Here is a 23,040-nt window from a genome sequence, read left to right on the forward strand (position 1 = left end):
CTACCCTTGATTTAATGAGTGGATATTGGCAAGTAGAAATGGAAGAGCAAGATAAACCCAAAACAGCTTTTATAACACCAAATGGCTTATATCAGTTTCGTGTAATGCCTTTTGGATTATGCAATTCAGGTTCCACCTTCGAAAGGCTGATGGAGACTATTTTAGCAGGTTTACAATGGAAAACTGTCTAATATATCTGGATGACATAATTATTTTCGGCAAAACGTTCGACGAGGAGCTAAGCCGTCTACAGGAAGTTTTTACTCGATTGCAACAGGCGGGCCTTAAACTTAACCCTCCAAGTGTCACTTGTTTGCACACGAAGTGGCATTCTTAGGGCATATCGTGTCTGAAGAGGGGATTAAAACCGACCCTGAAAAAAATCGAGGCGGTGAAATCTTGGACTACGCCAACGAATGTGAAGGAGCTTCGCAGCTTCCTGGGGCTTTGTTCCTACTATAGGAGATTCATAAAAGACTTTTCGTCAATCGCTAGTTGTTTACATAAACTGACAAAGCCATGAAGGGCGTTTAAATGGACTAAGGAGTGCGGAGAAGCGTTTGAAATGTTAAAAGCTAAGTTAACAACAGCACCAATACTCACATACCCTGACATTTCAAAACAATTCATTTTGGATACTGATGCTAGTGAAAATGGAATCGGTGCAGTAATTTCCCAGGTTCACGAAGGTCGCGAAAAAGTCGTAGCGTATGGAAGTAGGACACTGTCAAAATCAGAGCGATCCTATTGCGTGACGCGGAAAGAATTACTTGCCATAGTGTACTTTGTGAAACATTTCAAACCATACTTGTATGGGAAACGATTTCTCATTCGGACTGATCACAATGCATTGCGTTGGCTTATGACGTTAAAGGACCCAGAAGGTCAACTGGCTAGATGGCTTGAGATGCTGGCTCAGTATGACTTTGAAATCCTACACCGACCAAGACTGCGTCATGGAAATGCGGATGCATTATCAAGAAAGCTATGCCGACAATGCAGGAGACAAACGCATGTTGCAAACATTGGAAACGACGAGGAGAAAAACGCACTGCAAACAGTTGCTGTAAGTACGTTATGTTCCAGAACTCATAATAACGGTACATATGCATCGGCAGATATGGTATCAAAGCTGCTGAAATCTCAGCACGCCCAAAATGACCTATCCATAGTTAGACAGTGGGTGACTGGTGGCGTAAGGCCATGCTGGAATGAAGTATCAGGCCAAAGCAATGAAGTTAAAAGTTTATGGGCTCAATGGGACCAACTTGAGTTTCACAATGGATTATTGTGCCGGAGATACCAAACGTATGATGGTAAAGCGGGACGTCATCAAGCTATTGTCCCCTATGAGCTCAGGAAAAGTGTATTAAAATTTTCTCATGATGGTAAAACTGGAGGCCATCTAGCGATTTCAAAAACCCTAAATAAAATCAGGCAAGGATATTATTGGGTTGGACTACAACATGATGTTAGGGACTGGTGTAGTACATGTGAAGTATGTGCAAGAAAAAAGTCCCCAGGCAAGAAGAGAAGATCCCCGATGCAACTCTGCAAATCAGGAAGTCCGATGGATATAATAGCGTTGGATATTATGGGACCGTTGCCAGAAACTTCACTTGGGAATAAATATATTCTGGTAATTGGAGACTATTTTACTAAATGGACAGAGGCATTTGCACTGCCTAATCAGGATGCCGTAGCCATAGCCAGTGTACTTGTTGAAGAGATATTCTGCAGATTTGGCGTGCCCCGTCAAATTCATTCGGATAAAGGGACACAATTTGAATCTGAAATTTTCCAAGAAATGTGCAGATTACTGGGTATCGAAAAGACAAGGACAACTGCTTACCACCCACAGAGTGATGGAATGGTTGAAAGGTTCAACAGAACGCTCGCTGTGATGCTTTCTGCATATGTCAACGAACATCAGGATAACTGGGATGAACACTTGCCATATTTAACAATGGCGCATCGCGCAGCTGTCCAAGAGTCTACGAATTTCACTCCAAATTTCTTGATGCTTGGTAGGGAAGTGACCGTTCCACTCGATATTCAATTTGGACGGCCACCAGATACATATTCTCGAAATACCTGGGTTGAGAACCTTTCGGAAACGATGCGTTTAGCTCATCAATTTGCAAGGAACCACCTTAACCAAAGTATGTTACGCCATAAGAGATTCTATGACAGTCGATTGAAATGGGAACAGTTCATACCAGGTGATTTGATTTGGGTTTACACTCTACAAAGGAAAACAGGACTTTCAAGTAAATTGCAGTCTTGGTGGAAGGGACCATTTCAAGTTGTTAAAAAACTCAGTGATGTGACATACCGCGTAAAGTGTGGATATAGGGACAAATCGCAAGTGATTCACGTGGACAGGGTTAAATCCTGTAAAGTCCGAGATAACAACGATAATGAGGATATGCGTCAAAGTGATGATGATATCGATGAGCATGACAATGCTAGCTTCAATAATCTCGATGATACATCCAGAAATAACGATCTACCTTAGCCGTACCCTGTGGAAAGTACCGCCTCGGAACACCCGTTACCAACGACCCAGAGTGGACGCCAAAGGCGACGCCCGAGCTGGTGGAAAGAATATACGTTTTAGATAGAACCTTTAATTCCAAAATTCGTATGAGTTACTATGAACTTCAGTTGTGGAAATTTAAAAAAAAGAGTGCTGAAAGTGAATACCATTAGGTTAAAATAGGACTTGTCTGAAATATTCGGCTGGATATAAACTCGAGTGTGTATAAAATATTGAACACAATTTTACATTTAGATAATTAGCAGTATATACGCTAATAATCTAATATTAATATCACACAATAAAATTGTCCATTTCTGTGTTTGATTTCGTCTGCTTGTATTTACCGTGGAATTGCACACTCGAGTTTATTCGGATTTTACCTTTCGGTCAATGGTGAAATCCAAGATTGTCCGAATGCAAAATTGCACTGTGAGTAGGGTAGTTGTCCAGACGTCAAGATCGGCGAACAATTATTGCATTTTCTCCGTTATATCACAAACTGAACGAAGTGTGTCGAGCTGTTTTGAAAATTGAACTATTCTTGATTACGACTGGCCTAAGTTGGAAATTAGCAGACGCAATTAGGATAAACTAGAAGTGTTGGAACTACCGAGGGGTGCGGACCGGTGTCTTCCACTGTGTTATATTATTACAGGTTAGAACCCCCATCCCTTGATTTTCTTTGTAACGAGCCCCTGTGATAGGGAGGATGGAAAAATCCGAGAAAATCTAGAAGTTAGGTTAGTATAAAGGAGTCCACTGTAAGATCTAGACCGGGTTGCATGCTACAATTTCCCTTTAGCGTATCATTCCACTGACATGCACACGTTTTAAGCTTCGGAACAATTGGCTATTAAAACATTAAAACATATCACCACATTGTGAATGGATATATCGGTGGAAGCTGTGAGTCATGTTTATTCAACAAAAGCCAGATAAACGATAGTTTTTCCTAACAGAATGGAATAAGTTTGCTGCGAAAGTTAATGTAAAGGTAAGCGCTATTTCATCTTGGAATAACCGAATCAAATCAAACTCAAGGTTTGACACTTTATTAATTCTTATGTAGATTGGTTTTATCAAAGTCGGATGAAGCAGTGGGCTATTCTCATCTTAACGAGGTCATCTATTTTTAGAGCTCATCAGTTAACAAAGGATTTAGGTCAGCCTATCGACCCTTGACTACGTTGTGTGCAAAGTAGCCAAGTTTTAGTTTGAACAGTGCAAATTACCGTATATACGCTACTAACTACTCGTCTATATCGTCTATATTGTTTATTCTGTGCAAAGCTTCTTTAAGTGCATTCAAGCGCAACTTAAATACAAAACCTAAATAGTGAATCTGCGACCTTCACTCTGTACAGTTAAAATGGATCCTGATCTTCAAAAGTTGACACGGAATTACGAGAAAAATACACATACTTGATCAGTGAACTCTCTCTTGAAGAATTATGCTGCTTCAACAAAATTTAATGCAGAGATAAGATTTGTGCCGACATGTGTATTCATTTACCCAATCATAACAAGACGTCTCTTGAAAGCACAGCACATTACATCCGTAACATGCTCAACAATGAGGTCCAGCGTTTAAAAGCTCGAAAACGGAGGCAACAATCAACAAAATCAATACGCTAGAAAGAAAAAGAATCAATCCCAGCCAAAAGTCCTTCTTGCACATTCAAAGAAAGTGATGACCCTAATTTAGAACAGGAAGACGTTGAACCAGATGATAATAGCATTGTTAAATATCGCGATACCCTGAACGAAGAACAAAACGAACCAAGCACTGGAGACGAGAGTATAACACTTGAAACAGATATATAAAACCTCAAGCAGTGTGTCGACGAATCCAGACGGAAAAAAACACAGAAACTGTGACTGATAATGAGTATAAGTGTAGTTCTGACTGTAAAGCAATAGGCAAATCAAAAACAAAATTTAAAAATATGACAAGGTGTAACATTTACATGTCTTGGTATCATGATACTTGTGCTGGTATTAGCAGAACAGACCCAATAGGATTCTGGTTCTGTACTCTATGTAGAAATATGCCTAAAGACCTTAGAACGATTCAGGCTTCGGTAAATGAAATGCATGCTTGTACAACAGTCATTTTAAACCAAATACAAATTCTGTCAAACGGAATGGAATCAAAATTTGCAAACATAAACGACCAAATATCCAGCATCACAAAACGCATGGCTGTATACGACAAAATCAACCTCACTACAACTTGAAGAAATCAAAACAGCAAACACTAGATGCCAAACTTGAAACAAACAAAAAGACAGCTTTACTGTTGAACAAAACACAAAATGCAATCGAATTGCTAAAAACTAATACAAAATACCCAAAGTCAGGTAATGAAATGGCCAATAGCCAGACCGACAGGAGTCAACCAAGAACTGATAAACCAACACGAGCTAATGATAAATACGAACACCCTCAAACAGATCAAAATCGACGTAGTCGTTCTCTTCCAAAACCATCAATGACACTGATTACAGGATCATCTCTCCTGAAAGGTATCAACACCAGAGGACTTTCACGTGAGGTACATGTGAAGTCATACCCTGGTGCCACCATTGACAGTCTCAAAAGAGAACTGAACAAACTTGACCTAAATAATTACCATACGATTATTGTACAAGTAGGTGAAAATGACGCCGATAGAGATCTGGAAATAAACCAGTTTGAAGTCAAATACATGTCCCTCATTAACCAGTTGCTAGCCCAAGTAGACAATGTGGTTATATCTGGTCTTATTCCAAGACGTGACGTCGATATGACGCAATATGATGACATCCTCATAAATATTAGCAGATCCTTCAACCTGCCATACGTATCAAACCATGACAGCTTTTTGCTAGCGTCGAGTCAGCTACCATCTACTTTCTTTCACTCTGACCTGATCCACCTGAAAGATGCGGGCACAGCAAACCTATTGAAAAATATACATAGTGTTACTCCTGTACTCAAAATAACACCTACCAACACTACCCAACTGCTCAATACCAACATAAGCAACAGAAAAGCCACAGACTTGCAATACAAGCCCGAAATGGGTGGGAACAGAATCATCAACATAATACACAGAATACATGGCATGGTTATCGAGGCAGACTCGAACGTTATACAAGGCCTTGGAAAAGTGACACTTCGATCATACAACAGTACGCACATGCCAGACGTGGCGTACCAAACTATAATTATAACCATTAGGTATGTCCATCTAGACACAATGATTATTATACATACACCTCAACCAATAATAAGTATCATGTTTTTGGAGATATTTGTTCCGACTGCATCTCTGTCCAAAGTACAAATTCTAATTGTACATGCCAAGGTTATGAGGTCTCTCCCACGGACTCGGGAATAACTTACAAATCTGTCTTCATTCCTATAACGACTGAGAAAAATTTAAACTGTACATCCTTTGGTCTGAAAAAGAAAGGTTTGCAACTTATCAATATCAATGTAAGACACGTCTTACCAAAGATCGATGAACTAAGACTAACGATACAAAATGAACCCAACCTTGCAGTAATTGGACTATGCGAAACGTTTCTAGATTGTAATGTACCTGATAGTGCTATCTCTATTAGCAACTTTTCTTTGGAAAGACGAGATCGACCACAAGGCATAGGAGGAGGGATAGTCATGTACGTTTCAAATAACTTAACATACAAGAGAAGAACAGATTTTGAAAATTCTACTATCGAATCAATATGGACCGAGTTAAGTTTCCTCAATAGCAAATCACTCTATATCTGCTCAGCATGCCGACCCCCAAACTCCCTCTCTTCATGGACTGACCAATTTGAACACGAGTTAGAGGCTGCTTTATCTTCCAACAATGAAGTAATTATCATGGGAGACTTTAATATTGACCTCATCTCTGATACTAACACTAAATGGCTACATATGATACAACTGCACGACCTTACACAGGTAATATATGCTCCAACAAGAGTAACAGCCTGTACTTCTACTCTGATCGACCACATCTATACTAACCATCCAACCAATCTCTACGAGATAAACGTACCATGTTTCCCTATTAGTGATCACTATCCTATATGTGCAACTCGTAAGCAACAGAGCGCAAAGAAAAACAACTTACACTCCTACATGCAATACAGATGTTTCAAAAACTTTTCTGAAAATGAATTTCTCTCCGAACTATCACAAAACATTAACGCAATATATTTCCCTAACATAGACCCAGATTATGACTTGTCTAACAGGAATCACTGTTTTCTTACTATCCCAAATAAACACGCCCCCATACGCATCAAGAGAATTAAACGATCAAAACAACCAGAATGGTATACTAATGAAATCGCAGAGGCACAACGCAAACGAAACTACTACCATAAACATAAAGACTTCACAAACTATTGTTTATGGCGAAACAAAATCAAATCAATCATTGTAAAACACAAAGGTTCCTTTTTCAAAGAAGCCATCACATCAAACTCCGATAACAGATCCATCTGGAATCACTTACGAAATCTAACTTCAGCGAAACCTGCGCCTCTAGCTCCATGTGAAATTATAGTTGATGGCACTAAATATACTGAAGAGCTCGATATTGCAAACCAGCTGAACCATTGTTTTACTAATAGCTCCCAAACGCTTGACAGGTCTAAGAATACAGAGCCTAATTTAGACAAACTTACTAAAGTCGTGAATGAAAGGGTACCCGATCATGTTAGTTTCAACATTCCCTTAATAACAATAAATGACACTTTTGATATTATAAATAAACTTGACACAAACAAATCAGCTGGTCTAGATGGAATTCACCCCAAAACTCTGAAAATGTCGGCTTTATCAATCTCAGAGTCGTTGAAAGAAATAATTAACTGTAGTATCACTTCCAATAAATTCCCGCAGTCATTGAAGTTAGCAAAAGTATTCGCAATTTATAAGAGAAATGAAAAGAATGACCCATCCAACTATCGACCCATATCTGTTCTATCTGCACTTTCAAAAATTATGGAAAAACATGTCAGCAAGCATATTTTCAGATATCTTGACAAGTACCAACTCCTCCATAGATCACAATCAGGTTTTCGAAAGAATCATTCATGTCAGACTGCAATGACAAAACTTATAGACCAATGGCTACTAGCAGTAGAATCAGGTGAACTTACTGGTGCAATCTTTATTGATTTTAAAAAAGCATTCGATTTGGTTGACCATTCGGTGCTCATTAAAAAACTTTCAGCCTTCAAGTTTTCTCCAAACTCAGTTGCCTGGTTCACGTCGTATCTCACAGACACCAGGTTGTTTGCACGGGTAAACATATATCCGAACCAAGTCATATCTTAAGTGGTGTTCCTCAAGGATCTATATTAGGGCCTCTTCTTTTTCTACTATTTATCAATGACTTAGCCTTGTATCCAGCGCACGCTAACACAGATCTTTCCGCTGACGATTCGAAATTGCATTTATCTGATAAATCTCTAGACTTTATTAAAAATAAACTTCAAACCGACCTCAACAATATATCAGCTTGGTGTCATCAAAACAAAATGCATATTATCTCGAAAACGAAATGTATGACAATTGGAACAATGCAGCGTCTATCTACTAACATGGATTTACTTCTAACTCAAAATGGTTTAGACGATACGTCTATTGTCAAAAATCAAAAACTTCTTGGTATCCACATTGATCAACACCTCAGCTGAATGCGCATATCGATCATTTATGTGCAATGGTAGTCAAAAGAATAACTCTATTAAAATTGCTTTCAAAATTTCTACCTCCACAATCATTTGAAATTTATTTTTCGGGTTATATACTACCACTGATAGATTACGGCTGTACCCTATGGGGAAACACATCAAATTATAATCTGTCCAGAATTGATAGACTCCAGAAAAGGGCAGCCCGAATAATACTGAAACTTCCTGTTATGACTCCCTCAAATGTTTTGTTTTCACGTCTGAAAAGGCTACCTATACAAAAACATATTCTTTATTTTAAAGGAATCATGACATACAAGTCTTTAAACGGCTTTCTCCAGATTATATCTCTAACATAAATGAACTAAGATCATCGAATACTGAGCGTAATCTCCGATCGACGACAAACAACGATCTCCAGATTCCTTGGTCGAAAACCAATCATTACAAAAGCTCATTTTCTGTATCAGCACCTACTGTATGGAATTCCTTACCAATGAGGATACGTAATTCAACTTCCCTTGCTTCTTTTAAAATATCATTAAAGAAATTCCTTCTAGACCAGCTGGAATGACATTAAAAGCTCTGAATAGAAAACTTTAAAATCATATCCATAACTGATATATATTTGTATGTTTCTCAGTATAGTCACACATAGTCATTCATGTAAAATATGTACGAATGAGTGTTCGACGATACATGGTTATGTGCATGAACTTCTATTTTTATTATTTTATTACAAAAACTGAGGACCACATGGCAGATGGGTCAGCCATGACCAAATGTGTTATCCTCGTTAAAGATAGTTTATTATTATTATTATTATTATTATTATTATTATTATTATAACAATAGCAACACCAGCCATACTTCCAGGACAGAAATATAAATTTACAAGAAAATCGTGAATTAGAAATCTCCTGACATTGTTCAGCAGGGTATTGTATTTGAGGGGTTTTTAATACATGGTAGTAACTGTGCAGTCAATATCAATTACAACACCCATTATGTCACATATAGTTTCACCTCTTCCAAAGAAAAGGTGAAGTTATATATGATTGTAACATAGACATCTAATTCTCAATGAATTGTCTGACACGTACAAATCGTACTACAGTCATTTCGCGTTTCGATAGAACTGTGTACCCAGTAATCATAGTAATGTATCGTATCACTGTGTACCCAGTAATCATAGTAATGTATCGTATCACTGTGTACCCTGTAATTATAGTAATGTATCGTATCACTGTGTACCCAGTAATCATAGTAATGTATCGTAGCACTGACTACCATATAACCTTTATCAAATTAGAACTGATGAAAGTTAATAGTTTCCTTATAAAAGATATTAATTACTTATTATTATTTGCATGTGCCATCCATCAAATAAATATGATAATAAAGTAATAATATCAAATGTACCTATATTTCTGTTTTCTCATGCGTAGAACTTGGTACTTACGGTCGACAGGTCATTCTACTGCCCTCATATGCATACTTGTGTTCGTATATTATTGCGCGGTGTCTACAATAATAGAACGTGGCTCCAGACGCTCATAGTACAATACTTACAACACGCAGTAATTATAAGTTGTTTTTCCTTGTCTTTTTTTTTTCTTAAACGCGGCATATACATAGAAAGATTCTGACTGGATAATTTTTCAGATTTTCATAAATAGTATAAGACCTAAAAACAATATTAATACTGATTGATACTAGATATGTTGGATCGGCTACTGCAACAGTACATGGTTATCTTAATTTGAATGGAAAACATTAGGTGAGAAGAAATAATCTATGTTGCTGCTTGCACCGAGACAAGGAAATCCTTGTCGCGGAGTTATATTATATGGAGGTAAATAACGTAACCCCGCGCCTGGGATTACCTTGTCTAGGCGCAAACCCCAATATAAATTCTATTAATCCGTATTTATGCGTGCCTAAATCTATAACAGTGATAACATCCCGCGTGTCCTGACGCTCTCTTTAGGACGACTCTTGGACATAAGTCAAATTTCTTTATACAATTTATGAAAATAAGTGTTTTATTTTTAAATCCTTCTTAAAAACTATCTCATTATGGTATGGTTCACGTCGTAAAGAGTCGTAAAGTGACGCCCTTGGACTGGCTGAGCCGACTTGCAGGACTCACGGTACTAATTCAGTTCCGATAGTCTCGTACAACATGTTATTAAAAATTAAATAACTTTAAATTTCTGAGTGCTTATGATCAAACCTATGTTTATCAGACTAGATGAAGCCTGTATGTCGGCTTCTGTGTAGAGAAAATGATATGAGCCGTGGCATTTTCTGGACCTACATGTGTTTGAAACATGTGCTTTCAAGTATGCACCAGAGTCAGGTGCTAATCTCAGTAATGAGTGTTCCAAATTCGAGACTATTAAAGGACTGAAATTCCATCAGTAGAACAATGTCTATATTTTTTCCAGCTACAACGAAGATAAGCTCTCAAAAGAATCTTTTTCCTGAAAAATAACTTACATTATTAACCAATTCTGGCCCGCCAAAACCAGATATACTCTATTTTATGTGCACCCATTTCCAGGCTGGTTCCCATTTTTCCATATAATTAGTACCGTGTGTCCTGCAAAGTCCCTTTCTGGAGACATGAAGGATCTGTTCTATATTTTCGAGACGGAACTACTTTCCTATTTCCATTACTAAAACATTTCGAGGCGATTACCCGCCGGCCTCCATATGAGAATAGATATACCCATATGGCGTGATTAGTTCATTCGTCGCTGTGAGGGAGTGCAGAAGCATGTTTTAAACGTCTGCCCACTGTCTGCTGTACTCTTCTCAACTGTACCTGAATCGTGCATTACACTTCCACTGATTTTTAGTAATTACATTTGAAAATATCGTTTTCTATTCTGTGTCCTATATTTTTGTTTTCTTCTGTAAAGACGTCATGATGTCTAGGTCGATAGTAAAAGAAGCATGTTGTTCCTTTCAAGTGCACTGGATCCAGCAAGGGATCACGTGTGCCAGGGGTTGATTAAGATAAATGCAATAAACTGACAACGAACAGTACGAAACTAGTATCTGGCTAGCCTGCGCGCTTTCGACTCTTTAATGAGTCTTTTTCAAGGGCAAATACAGATCATAGACAAGACAAAGAAATAAAATAGAAAAATGGTTATGTTTGCGAAACTTGACATGGCTGTTTCTACGGGAATTCAATCTTTTAACTCTATTATGTGTCAGCTTGTTTATTTCAGCTTGTTGGTGATACTGGAAAATATTTGTATTGACCTAGAAATTGATGAGCCATAACGACATCTGTTATTTGATGTAAATTTATGTAAGCGTTGATTATATCCCGGATATTTCAATGTTATAGAAGTCATAGGCTATTAAGCAAATTTAGAGAAATATTTAAAAGAAAATGTGTCGGCTGCTAAAGATAATTTTATCTGTGCATGGTTGTCTTTTTCTAGTCTTCTTGGTTTAAACCGCTTGGTTTCAATGTTCTAAGGAGGTGTGTATCCAGTAAGATTCCTTTTCTTTCATGGTTTGGGGACTCCAGTTGGAGTTATGAAAAAATTAAAAAATATTTAAACAGACTAAACTATCTTGATATTCTTTAAAAGAAAATAATCATACTTCATAATGTACACATATATGAGAGAAAACACAAACTGACATATCTTGCTCTTTCTAATAAAGATATTTATATACATTTATTTTTAAGCAAACATTATATGCATCTGCTCAACGACATTCTCAATTTAAGTCTTCCGGACAAATTATATATATTGATTTATAATACAATACTACATTACAGATAATATTCTACAGAATACATTTTTCTAAGAGTAGAGTACATGATATATTATAACAAATATATTTAACTTAAGGCCTCAGGTTATAACATTGCTACATATAATACACACTCGATTACACATGAGAGAGAGAGAGAGAGAGAGAGTAATGCTGAGCATTTTGTCAGTGTTTAGTTGCTGTAATATGAAGCTCTAACCAGTTGAAATTATTGTTTGTTTTTATTTTTTAAATTGATGTCTTATTGTGTGCGCGCGTAAACTGAAAGCTTGTCATTACTAATCAATATCGTCAATCATATTTGCTCCACGATTCCTTATAAATAAGAAAGGAAACAATTTTGTGTTGAATTTGTGCCCCCCCCCCCCCCCCCCCCCCGCCGGACGATACAATAAAATTGATAAACATACTTATTTAAAAATAAAATGAAAGAAACTCACCTTGCATTGTTATAATTTATTCCTTCTTTTTTCACCATGCGAAAAAATATATCAACGAACTCCGTATATGTAGCGGATGCCGCTGCCGTTTGCATCCTTACTGTAGTGTATGTATACCGCTTATGTCGATAACAAAATCGCAAAATCGCAAAAGACGAGAATATCACCCGATTGCTTGAAGGCACATTCCATTCACGCATGATAAATTATAAGGATGATATGTTATAAGGATGCGCAATGACCAAGATTGTATTGTATCCAGGTTAACTATACCACGGTATATTGCAAATAAAAACCATTTTTTAAAGTTACATACACTGCAAGTGCAAATGATAATCTTTTCACTAGCATCGGTTACAAAAGTATTATTACGCAAGTTATTGCTGTGTATATTATTTAGCCTGCGATCGTCATTTATGATTATGAATAAACACAACTGGCAGAGAGCACTCCTTGCTTAAACTTACCGAAAGGATATCAAATACAAAGGTTATTTTATTACAAAGCAAGCCATCCCCGGAAACTGACTTTGAATTCTTTTAAGTGTGCCGACTTTTTATGACGTCGATCGACATAAAGAATCCAACTTTGATTCCTTTGGATTCTTTTAAGTGTGTCGATTTCATTTTTTTTTTTTACAAAGTCGGTCGATATAGAGAAGCTAACATTGAATCTTTTTTACCTGTATTAACGGGAATTTTGAAAATAACTTGAAACAGTGGAACAGTTTTGAAAGCGACACAATCTAGTGCATCTTGCACGCACATCGATATAAGGCAGAACAGTAACTTAGTTTTCAATAGTTTCATCTAAATGTTCCCTATCCATAGTTTATAGTGTTTTATTTTTCAACAACAAAAAGTATGTACTTCGTCTTGTGAGGATAAATGTACTTCATTGCCAGATGGCGTCCTCTATAGGTGGGAAATCGTAGCTAAGGGAAAGTAACAGCGTTGTATTCTTCTATTTCGAGTAATTAAATTATTATATCTTCTTTACACTTGATAATTTCTTTTAATTCTTTTTGTGCGAGTATAGCTGCTTTTAATCACGTAATGCAAATCTGATGTAAAAAGAAAAAATGTTGGTGTATGGCCGGTGAGCTTCTATGGGAGAACATCCATCCGCTTGGTAAGAGGCCGACAAGTTGATGTTTATTGTTCTTGGGGGTGGGGGGCTGTTACTTTTTTTACATTGCACTCGTCAATATTGACTATGAATCATTTCAGCATATCTTTAAAGATGTGTTTTGGTTTGTTTAAGAAGCCTGGAGTGCCACACAGAAAAGAGCGCGATATGTTGAACGGTTAGGACAGATTTCATCTGGAGAGAAATCATAAGATGATTCAAACATGGTGGAATGCAAGTCAAGGATATATCTAACATTTAGGGATGATGACCATAAGTGGTGTCCAATGACATCAACAACTCCAAAGCTTATGAACTTTATGAACCATATCATGGACCCTGAGGCAAACTAAGTAATTCAACTTCAGACGTAACCACAGGTGTTTAACGTAACCAGCAATCATAGGTGTGATCTATGACGCTAACCAAATGCACGTGGATGACCGCATTCTATAAACACCCCTTCATCGCACACGTTTCAAGATTTTCTTAACGCTGTTTCCTCTATAGCATTTTAAATTTTAATTATGCTTATTTTCCCTAAGTACACTAACAGAATGTGAGGTTTTTATGTTTCGCCTTGGATTTTTGCTTGAATGGATTTCAGGAATAAGGAACCAGATCTTGTAGCACATTATGGGACGGCAGGTTGGGTCTGCGTTATCTTCAGTTGGACATGACTAGTAGCCTATTCGGGTAAATATGGAAAGATGCGAGTTGAAAATGGAAACTCGTGTCTTTGTGAGTGCAGCTTTAATCTCGAAGCATTATCATTGATCGGATGCTAATATTCTGATACTTAGCAGCTATATTCTCAAATGGAAATGACCGCTCCGGCGGCCTAGTGGTTAGATGCAGGAGCCTCGGATGCAGGAGGTCACGGGAGGTTCGAACCCCGGCCGAGTTATACCAAAGACTTAAAAAACGGTGCTAACATCTGCCTGGCTAGGCGCTCGGCATAAAGAAGTTAGTTTTAAGACTGATCGGCCTGGTGTCAGAATAATGTGACTGGGTGGGACATCATGCTACATGTCTACGGCATGATCACCCAGTGCTAGACATCACTATAAACTTTCACACTGTAGACATCGTAGTGATATGACTGAAAAAATTGTTAAATATACGTTAAAAATCCAAATCTCACATTCACACTCAAATGGATATTTGGAGCTAGGCTCTTTTAGGAAGTAATATTTGTCAGCAATTGGCATTTACGTATTGCTATTCACATAACATTTTACATCTATGTGTATAAAACATATTACATCCATGTGTGTAAAATATATATACCGGTAAGCTGTTGTTCTGGTCGAGTTTTGTTTCCTTCTTCAGAAAGTCATTAAAGTAATTATATGTAGCATGTTAATACTGCATAAGTCTGATGCTATTTTTCAACTTTAATTCGGATTGTTTCTTTGACAGTTGAATTCTCTAGCAACCAATGGGAAAGACTACTCAGATTATATCAACAAAACTCTGATAAACTTGCGCTTATAAATGCTGTTTGACATTCTATCATCAACGAATCTTTATTTTGTTCGGGACGATGTTTGTCAGATATGTTGTATCATACCATACAATCCAGATGCTTCCTATCAGGATAAACTCTTTCTTTCAAGGATTTTGTTTTCTGCACCGTTGGCTTGCGGCGCCTACTTCGCATTATGGTACGTTCCCGACTTCAGTGAAGAAGAGAAGTTTGCCTGGTATTTTGTAGCTTATTGTCTTTTCCAGGGCCTATTGTCAGTAAGTTACTGGTACTTTATTATTATTATTATTATTATCATCATTATTTTGCTTTTAATAATTTGTTATCACCTCCTTCTTCTACACTGGGTTTAAGTATATATTTAACTGATTTATCTTAATATCTATTCAATGTATTCACTTTTGATGGGTTGAAAAGTAACAAATTGAATCCATATTTACTATTTTAATTACTTCTTTCTGTCTGTATGTCTGTGAGTAGATGATCTTTCATTTTTGTTTCTTTTTTTTTTTTTTTTTTTTTGAACTAGTAAATTATGATTCTCTAACTGCTTATGGCTAGTTTCCATTTCATATTCCTTATTTTCCTCGATCGCATTTACCACATTCTGAAACGCCCCTTATCTTACTCCGTCGTGATCGGTCCTGCTTTTATGCTAGAATTGGTGTATGTTGATATACGAATAAAATACTGGATGTTGTTATGGGTTTAAAGCCATTTTTCAGCATATGATAGGTTATGCATGGCGGCCAGTATATCGTAGAGGAATAACCCGTGAAAAATACTGAGAAGAACCACCCGCCCACGGGAAGCTACTGGCAAACTTATTCACACGCCCACGGTAGCCGAGTCTGAGACTCGAACCCACGCGGACAGAGATGTAGTGTTAGTGATCTGTAAAGGCGAGTGCCTTAGACCACTCGACCGCCCGAGACCTCAGAAGTACTGGTAGTTGACTGCGTCTTTTCTTTTTGTTGTTCTAGAAGGTTTTCTTTTTTCATTTTTTTTTTCTTCTGCAAAATATATATAGGACTTTTCACAAACTTTTTATATCTACCTTTTAACCCTTTTTTAAGTGTCAGGTCCCTAACTCTTTGGGGATGGAACAGGAGAAGACGTGTATTCAATACAAAGTGTATAGTTCTAGTCAATAGAAATAGCACAATACACGTCCCTATAATCAAAGCAACTGAGAAAAGTTCAACCAAAGAGAGAATATAACTAAATAAACATCGTTTTCAAAAGAATCAGAAAGAAACACCAGGAACAGCCATATCTCGAAAGCATCTTGAAAATGTGCAGAAAATATTTGCCTGACAGTCTATCTGCGTATTAAAATGAGGATAACAAATAACAAAAGTTTTAAACTTACATACAAAAAGTAAAATGCACATCCTCGAGTTTGTACTTACCATTCAGCTCAAGTAAATTGAAATATTTTGTACTTGTCATTTACGTTGTACACGCCGTCAGTGTATAAGCAACAAAAATGCAGCAAAATGACTGTACATATAAATCAGATCATGACACTTTCTCTGCTCTTGACGTAAGCTATTTCAACACGGAGTGCTAATTTGCTGTTCAATCCTTACTGGATACGTAATTCTGCTGTGAAACTTTCTTTTGATGCAAGAATATCATAGAAATGCATCGTTCGTATTTTACTCGAAATATCTATCATTCTAAAGACAAGTGTGAAATATTTTCAAAATTTTAATTTTAATTTTACACCAAATGCACCATAAACTCTGTCCGAATTTATAATATGAAGCACTGGAGAAAACCGTGCAACGAAGAAAAATCAGACTTTGGCGACCACGTTTCTCTGCACGTGTTGAAACGGAGATTGACCCAAGGACGGCTGAAGTGAGAAGGTGGTATATTACCACTGTGCTGTAATTTTAATAATATATTTTGCAGGGTCTTCATGTGCCATTTACATCTCTAACTATGTATATTAGCAACAGTCAAAGAGAGAGAGACTCTGCGACAGCCTATAGTAAGTTTCATTTTGTAACACATCTTCGCTAGTCAAGGGTCATCCATCTAGTTTATGCCACATCAACACTTGACATTTGTAGCTAGCGCGCGTACCATTAGGTACAACTGAAAGAAACTGACTCGGCTGGATTATTCGTTACATTTACTTGAAATATTGGCTTGGAATAATGATTGCGGAACCGCTCCGGTGGTCTAGTGGTTAGAGCGTCCGCCTCGGATGCGGGAGGTCGTTGGTTCGATCCCCGGCCGAGTCATACCAAAGACTTACAAAAATGGTACTAACGGCTGCCTCGCTAGCCGCTCGGCATTAAGAGGTTAGTGTTAGGACTGGTCGGCCTTGTGTCAGAATAATGTGACTGGGTGGGACATCATGTTACATGCCCTAGTGATTGACATCACTATAAACTGCCACACTGCAGACATCGTAGCGATATGACTGAAAAATTGTTAAAGTTACGTTAAAAATCCTAATCACACACACAGACATACGCACACACATGCACACACTAATGATTGCGGCCTCCGTAAACAATGCCACCATTCATATGTAATTTTTTTCCAACTTAAATCGCACACACGCATTCTTGTTCGAGTAAAGGCATATGGACTGGACGGAAATTTCAATACTGAATACCTAACAGGTGTAACGAGCTATTCCATTGGCCATTGCTTTTGCTTGCTACGGATAGTAATTGTGTCATCTATTAGAGAGCGCATGTTTAAAGCATTGTTTGGCTTGCTATACATGTTATAAGTGAACGCGGAATGAAACTGACTGATGGCTCTTGGTTGGTGAAGATGGATATAAAAGATATTTATCTGTAATGTTAACCGACAGATTACAAACTCTGCAATGTATAGGAACATAGATGTCGAAGTACAGAGTAACATTCATTGTTTGAGAAATTTATTTTTCTATGTTACAAAGTTTAATTTGGTTAGGCCAAATACATCTTATCTTTTGATGTTTTGTACTCTCTGATAGTTAGATATTTGATAAACACCTCACGATTTTTAAAAATTCGTGTATTATGTACGTAACAAATACTTTGCACTGACACATACCACATTCTTGTATATCTTGTAAAGTGCTGCAGAAATAATGCAACGTACATGTACGTCGAAACACAGATATCGTAATAAAAAGTATTGTACAAAACGTAGAAAAAAGATCTGCTTTTGTTGTAAGCACCATAGTTTATCAAGTATCCAGGCAACTAGCTGTGTAACATCTTGCTAGCATTTAACCTAAAAAGTTCATTTTATAATTCTTGGTAGGGATGGTGTCTGAAGCGACGGGTGTCCTTCTGGCTGTGGTAATACAGGGGCAGCTGGTAAACAAATACAGGACCGCCGGGGAATGTTCTGAGGAGGCAGCGGTTTCCTCTACAGATCTTCAGAATCAGGTAATGTATCATATGTCCAGGGACACTTCTGGTTCAGACAGAACACATAATGGTCCAATCGACACAATGAGATAACTAAGTCAGCTGATTAACATAATGTATTATGTAAGGCCAAATTTTTCTTTTACACATTTTGTCACTGTATTTGAGATATATTTTCAGTTGATAGTGAAAATCGCACACTGTTGGGATGAAAATTGTTAGGTTATTTCAAACTGAATGTATACATTTCTTCTTATTCTGACAAGTTTAGCACAACAGAAGTAATTACGTAAGGAACCATGCGTTACCCAGGACAAGGTTTGTTAACAGCCAGCTGAAAGCTAATGATAGACAACTGGAATTTGCGGATTCATCAGTTCCCTGCCTGACTGGTGACAAATCATCGTACAGGCTTCTTAAATGAGTTTTTCATAAAACAAAATAGTATTAATACACCAGACAAGAACGTGTTCCACTGTCAGTGGACAAGGCAAGGTATGCAGTCTGGTTAAGGTTCTACGTTCAGTAGGTACGCATAGGCCATATATTGTGTGTGATATACGCGAGTGAGGCAGCATATGACGTGCTTGATGCCCAGGTTTTAATGTAGAATAATTTGAACCCGATTTCTTCTGATGATTTCTTAACCTGATTAATAATGTATTCGTTTTTATATATTGTATTATCGGAGTATAAAGAGCACTCAATGTCTGTGTGAATCAATTTCATAGTGTCGTTAATTTTATTGTTGAAAAGGGTGACTGATATCATGCTGCCCACAAGTATAGCATTCGGAAAAGGTGCTACTTACCTTAAATCTGAAATGTATTTCTTTCCGAACTTGTGAACAAAGTGTAAACGTTTTATTGATGTACACACACATGTCTATAGCTCGTAGTCTTCTTCTTGGTAGTCTCTCGAGCCGAGGAAGACAAGTTGTGCGATATCATCAAAGGCGGACACGCATGTGGCCCAGGAGTCCTAATTCCGATGCACACAGGTGGTTTCAAGTGAAGCATGTGGTATCGGTGGTTAGTGGTGGCTGGGATTCAGCTCTGACGTCTCTCACGAGCTTCAGCAAGACGCAGGTGGCGGTCAACCTCGAAGGTGGAACAGGATTTTCTGGTCAGAGCTCGCCAGTGGCTTCTGTCTGAGGCAGCGAGCTCGATCTGGTGGGGTTGATGGTCTATCCATTGATGTGCGTCTTGAGATTGTCTTTGTACCTCTTGCGAGGGCTGCTTTCGGTTGCTCTGTGCTAGCTCTCCAAAGAAAAACTGCTTTGGGATTCTGTTTTGATCCATGCGAATGATATGGCCAGTCCAATGAAGCTGGGCCTGGATTAGTTTGGCTTCGATGTTTGTTGTGTTGGCTCTATCAAGGACTTCCTGGTTGGTGATTCGGTCCTACCACTTGATCCGCATGATGGCAGCGGTGTCGCTAGGGTTGGTGTCACCCAGTGCGGTAAACTCATGGTGTCACCCCTCCAGACTTCCACCATGGATTTCTTCTTGCTCCGACCAGCTCTGAATCTCATTCAAATAAAGACCAGACGCTCTGCAGACTGCATGGTGGCACCCTGTGCCTGCTAGTCATGTATTTAACTATGATCGGTTATCCGCTTATGAAATCCGACTAGACCGAGCAGTGTGTGCTCTGTAAAATTTGCAATTTTTCATTTTGGTGTCACCCCTCTGAGATGGTGTCACCCGGTGCGGTCCGCACCCCCCGCACCCCCCTAGCGACGCCACTGCATGATGGATGTCATGGAACGCTTGTGAAATTATTCCAACAGACTGGTATGTCTTCGGCAGACAGTCCATGTTTCACAGCCATAAAAGCGAAACGTGAGGACAACTGCACTGTATACTTTGATCTTTGTTGACAAGCGTATGTCCTTGTGCTGCAAGACCTTGGTTAGAAGTCGTCCGAGTGCATGACTAGCTTTTAGGATCCTCACAGTGATCTCATTGTCCAGGGAGTAATCACTGGATATTGTGCTGCCTAGGTATTTGAAACTGACTACATTCTTCAGCCGCGTGTCGCCAATGGTGATGCAGGGTTGTGAAGGGACAGTGTCTGGGGAGGGCTGGAAGAGGACTTCTGTGTTTCCTTACGCTAATTGTGAGTCCAGATAGGTTGGAGACTTCAGAGAACATATCCACAATTGCCTGTAGTTGAGTCTCTTCATGGACCATGATGGCACAGTCATATACAAAGAGTGCTAAAGTGATGAGTCATTCTAGCGTCTTGGTTTTTGCAGCTAGGCAACGGAGATCAAACACTGATCCATCAAGGCGATATTTAAAGTAGATACCAAGGTCAAGGTCACGGATGGCATGAAGCAGTACCTGTGTGAAGAAGAGGTTGAAGAGTACCGGAGCGAGTACATAGCCCTGTATGACACCGTTAGATATGGTGAATTTCTCAGAGGGTTCACCGTCTGAGAGAATCTCTCCAGTCATGTCATCATGGAAGTGACGGGTGAGGTTGGTAAACTTCTGAGGACAACCAAGCTTATTGAGTACTACCCACAGTGCGTCTCTGTTGACTGTATGGAAAGCCTCTGTCAGGTCCACGAAGACGGCATACAAATTGATGTTCTGCTCACGGTACTTTTCTTGGACTTGTCTCACTGCGAAGATCATGTCAACTGTGCTGCGGTCTGGGCGAAAACCACACTGAGACTCGGGGAGGTTATCTTCTGACACTGCCGCAATAAGCCTGTTGAGAATGATGCGAGCAAGTATTTTCCGCAAGTGTGACTTTGTTCTGGGTCTTAGCAAACGTGACACACAGGTTACTGCTAATACAGGTTTGGCTCTGTTAAGATTAATTTATATGAGAAATTTTGTTATTTATGACGATGGACACTCATGCAGTTGCTTAGTTATTATTTCGTGAAAAGTTGTATTTCGTGAAAATGTATTACATTCAGTGATCGTTTTCTTTAAAGATAAGGTCTTCCGAATGCAGGGGCCCTGACTTTCCTCGAAAGGGCACCAAAGCAAAAGTCTCTACTCAACGTGTGCATAATACCCAATAAACGTGCGCAAGAATAAAACGATGGTCAAATTTCAAGTGACAATTGACTGTACGTTTGTGTGTGTACATCTTTTTTGCGGGGGAGGGGGTCGAAACCCCCGATCCCTCCATCCGATCCAGCCCTGAAACATAACTTTTCTCTGTGGCCAGAAAAATGTGTGTCTGTATAAAGACTGAATCTGTGCAAGGTCCCTTTTCCACAGCGTGTACGTAGGATTTGTAGGATTGAGTCAGTGGAGTTGATGACAGAAATAGTCTTGCACGCCTTGCTCACATTCGTACGTATATGTATGTGATCGTGTTAACCAGTGTCGAAAACAATGGGAAATGTATTTATCTGTAATCAAGCGAATGCTTTATTTGATCACGTATCTTTCTCATGCAATCATTGTCCTTGGAAACTGGCAAGATACTCTGATTTCCATCGTCAATAAAATATGATACGCATTAATCTTAAAACAAGCAGCTGTTGAAGTTGGAGTGTCGCATATAAGACATTTGCACTGATCGACCTAACCACAGGTACAGAGACCGTTGTTCTATCTCGATTTGAGAAAGCTGCTGTACTCCTTGTTTTCGGGGGTGGGGTGGGTTCTTTAGTAGACAAACGCCTGTTCATTAGTACTTATAAAGGAAACTTAATTCTAGATCAAAGTACAATCGAGGACTAAATCATTCGTATTTTCTGTTTAGTTTGACTCTTATTGATAAAGTGATATTTATAGTTTTACCTGTTCATATTCGTATCATTGCGCAAGCAACCTTCTGTACATTATTGGAACGATATGCATTGCCATTATCGTGACAATGTTTACCACTGTTCTTTAAACTATATTGTGTATTTAAACGTCACTTATATTTGACACTGATTTTTAAAACAATATTTAGTGTAACTATTTTTTTACGCTCTGTCTTAAACTAAGGATATTTCCAATTGATTTTCAGTTGGTGTTTTGTTGCTTTAAAGTTGCGTCACTATTTTCAATACACTATTTTGACTTCGACCTTCATTTTTCGCTGAGAAATGTGAGAAAATGTAATCATTTATTAAGCATAGGTATTTGAATGCAAAGTCTGCCCTAAGAGTGTAGTGTTCCTTCCCTAAAGATGTAAATGAATGATTATAGTTTCCTCATGCTTTTGACGTTGTATCATTGTCTACTTCTGAAATCCCCACGCGGCTCGGTGATGTACGATAGGCTCTTGTACCTTCTTACATGTTGCAAGGGCAGACCATTGGAGACAGGGTCAGTGATTATCATGCTGAACTCAAAACCGAAACTGTTTGGGTTCGAATCTTTGGACCAGCCCGAGTCGGCTACCAATGACTGTCCTTGGGCAAGACTCCAGTGAGGGATGGTAGCAAGTTATCTTCCCTTTAAACCGATAGGTGACAGTATGGAACAAAGCGGTCCGAGATTATTTCCGGTATATATTTCCGGCTTAACAAACAAGCAATAAAACTATAGCATCTTAATCTTGCTTTACAAAATGACTCAATCGGATG

At 38.4% G+C, this 23,040-nt stretch overlaps 1 protein-coding gene across 3 annotated transcripts in view; it reads left to right on the forward strand.

Annotated features, from left to right (window-relative positions):
- Window positions 1–23,040, forward strand: part of LOC149806389 (sodium-dependent lysophosphatidylcholine symporter 1-like) — a 79,680-nt gene that overhangs the window by 41,171 nt on the left and 15,469 nt on the right. For all 3 annotated transcript variants that reach the window (XM_089952575.1, XM_089952583.1, XM_089952591.1), the window contains exons 4-6: window positions 15,233–15,359; window positions 17,023–17,101; window positions 18,382–18,509. In XM_089952575.1, coding sequence (XP_089808701.1) covers window positions 15,233–15,359; window positions 17,023–17,101; window positions 18,382–18,509 — 334 coding nt within the window. The remainder of the gene's footprint in view (window positions 1–15,232; window positions 15,360–17,022; window positions 17,102–18,381; window positions 18,510–23,040) is intronic.

Source organism: Sinohyriopsis cumingii, chromosome 1, assembly GCF_028554795.1.
Source record: "Sinohyriopsis cumingii isolate HCF-2022 chromosome 1, ASM2855479v2, whole genome shotgun sequence".
In the NCBI taxonomy this organism is placed as follows: Eukaryota; Metazoa; Mollusca; class Bivalvia; order Unionida; family Unionidae; genus Sinohyriopsis; species Sinohyriopsis cumingii.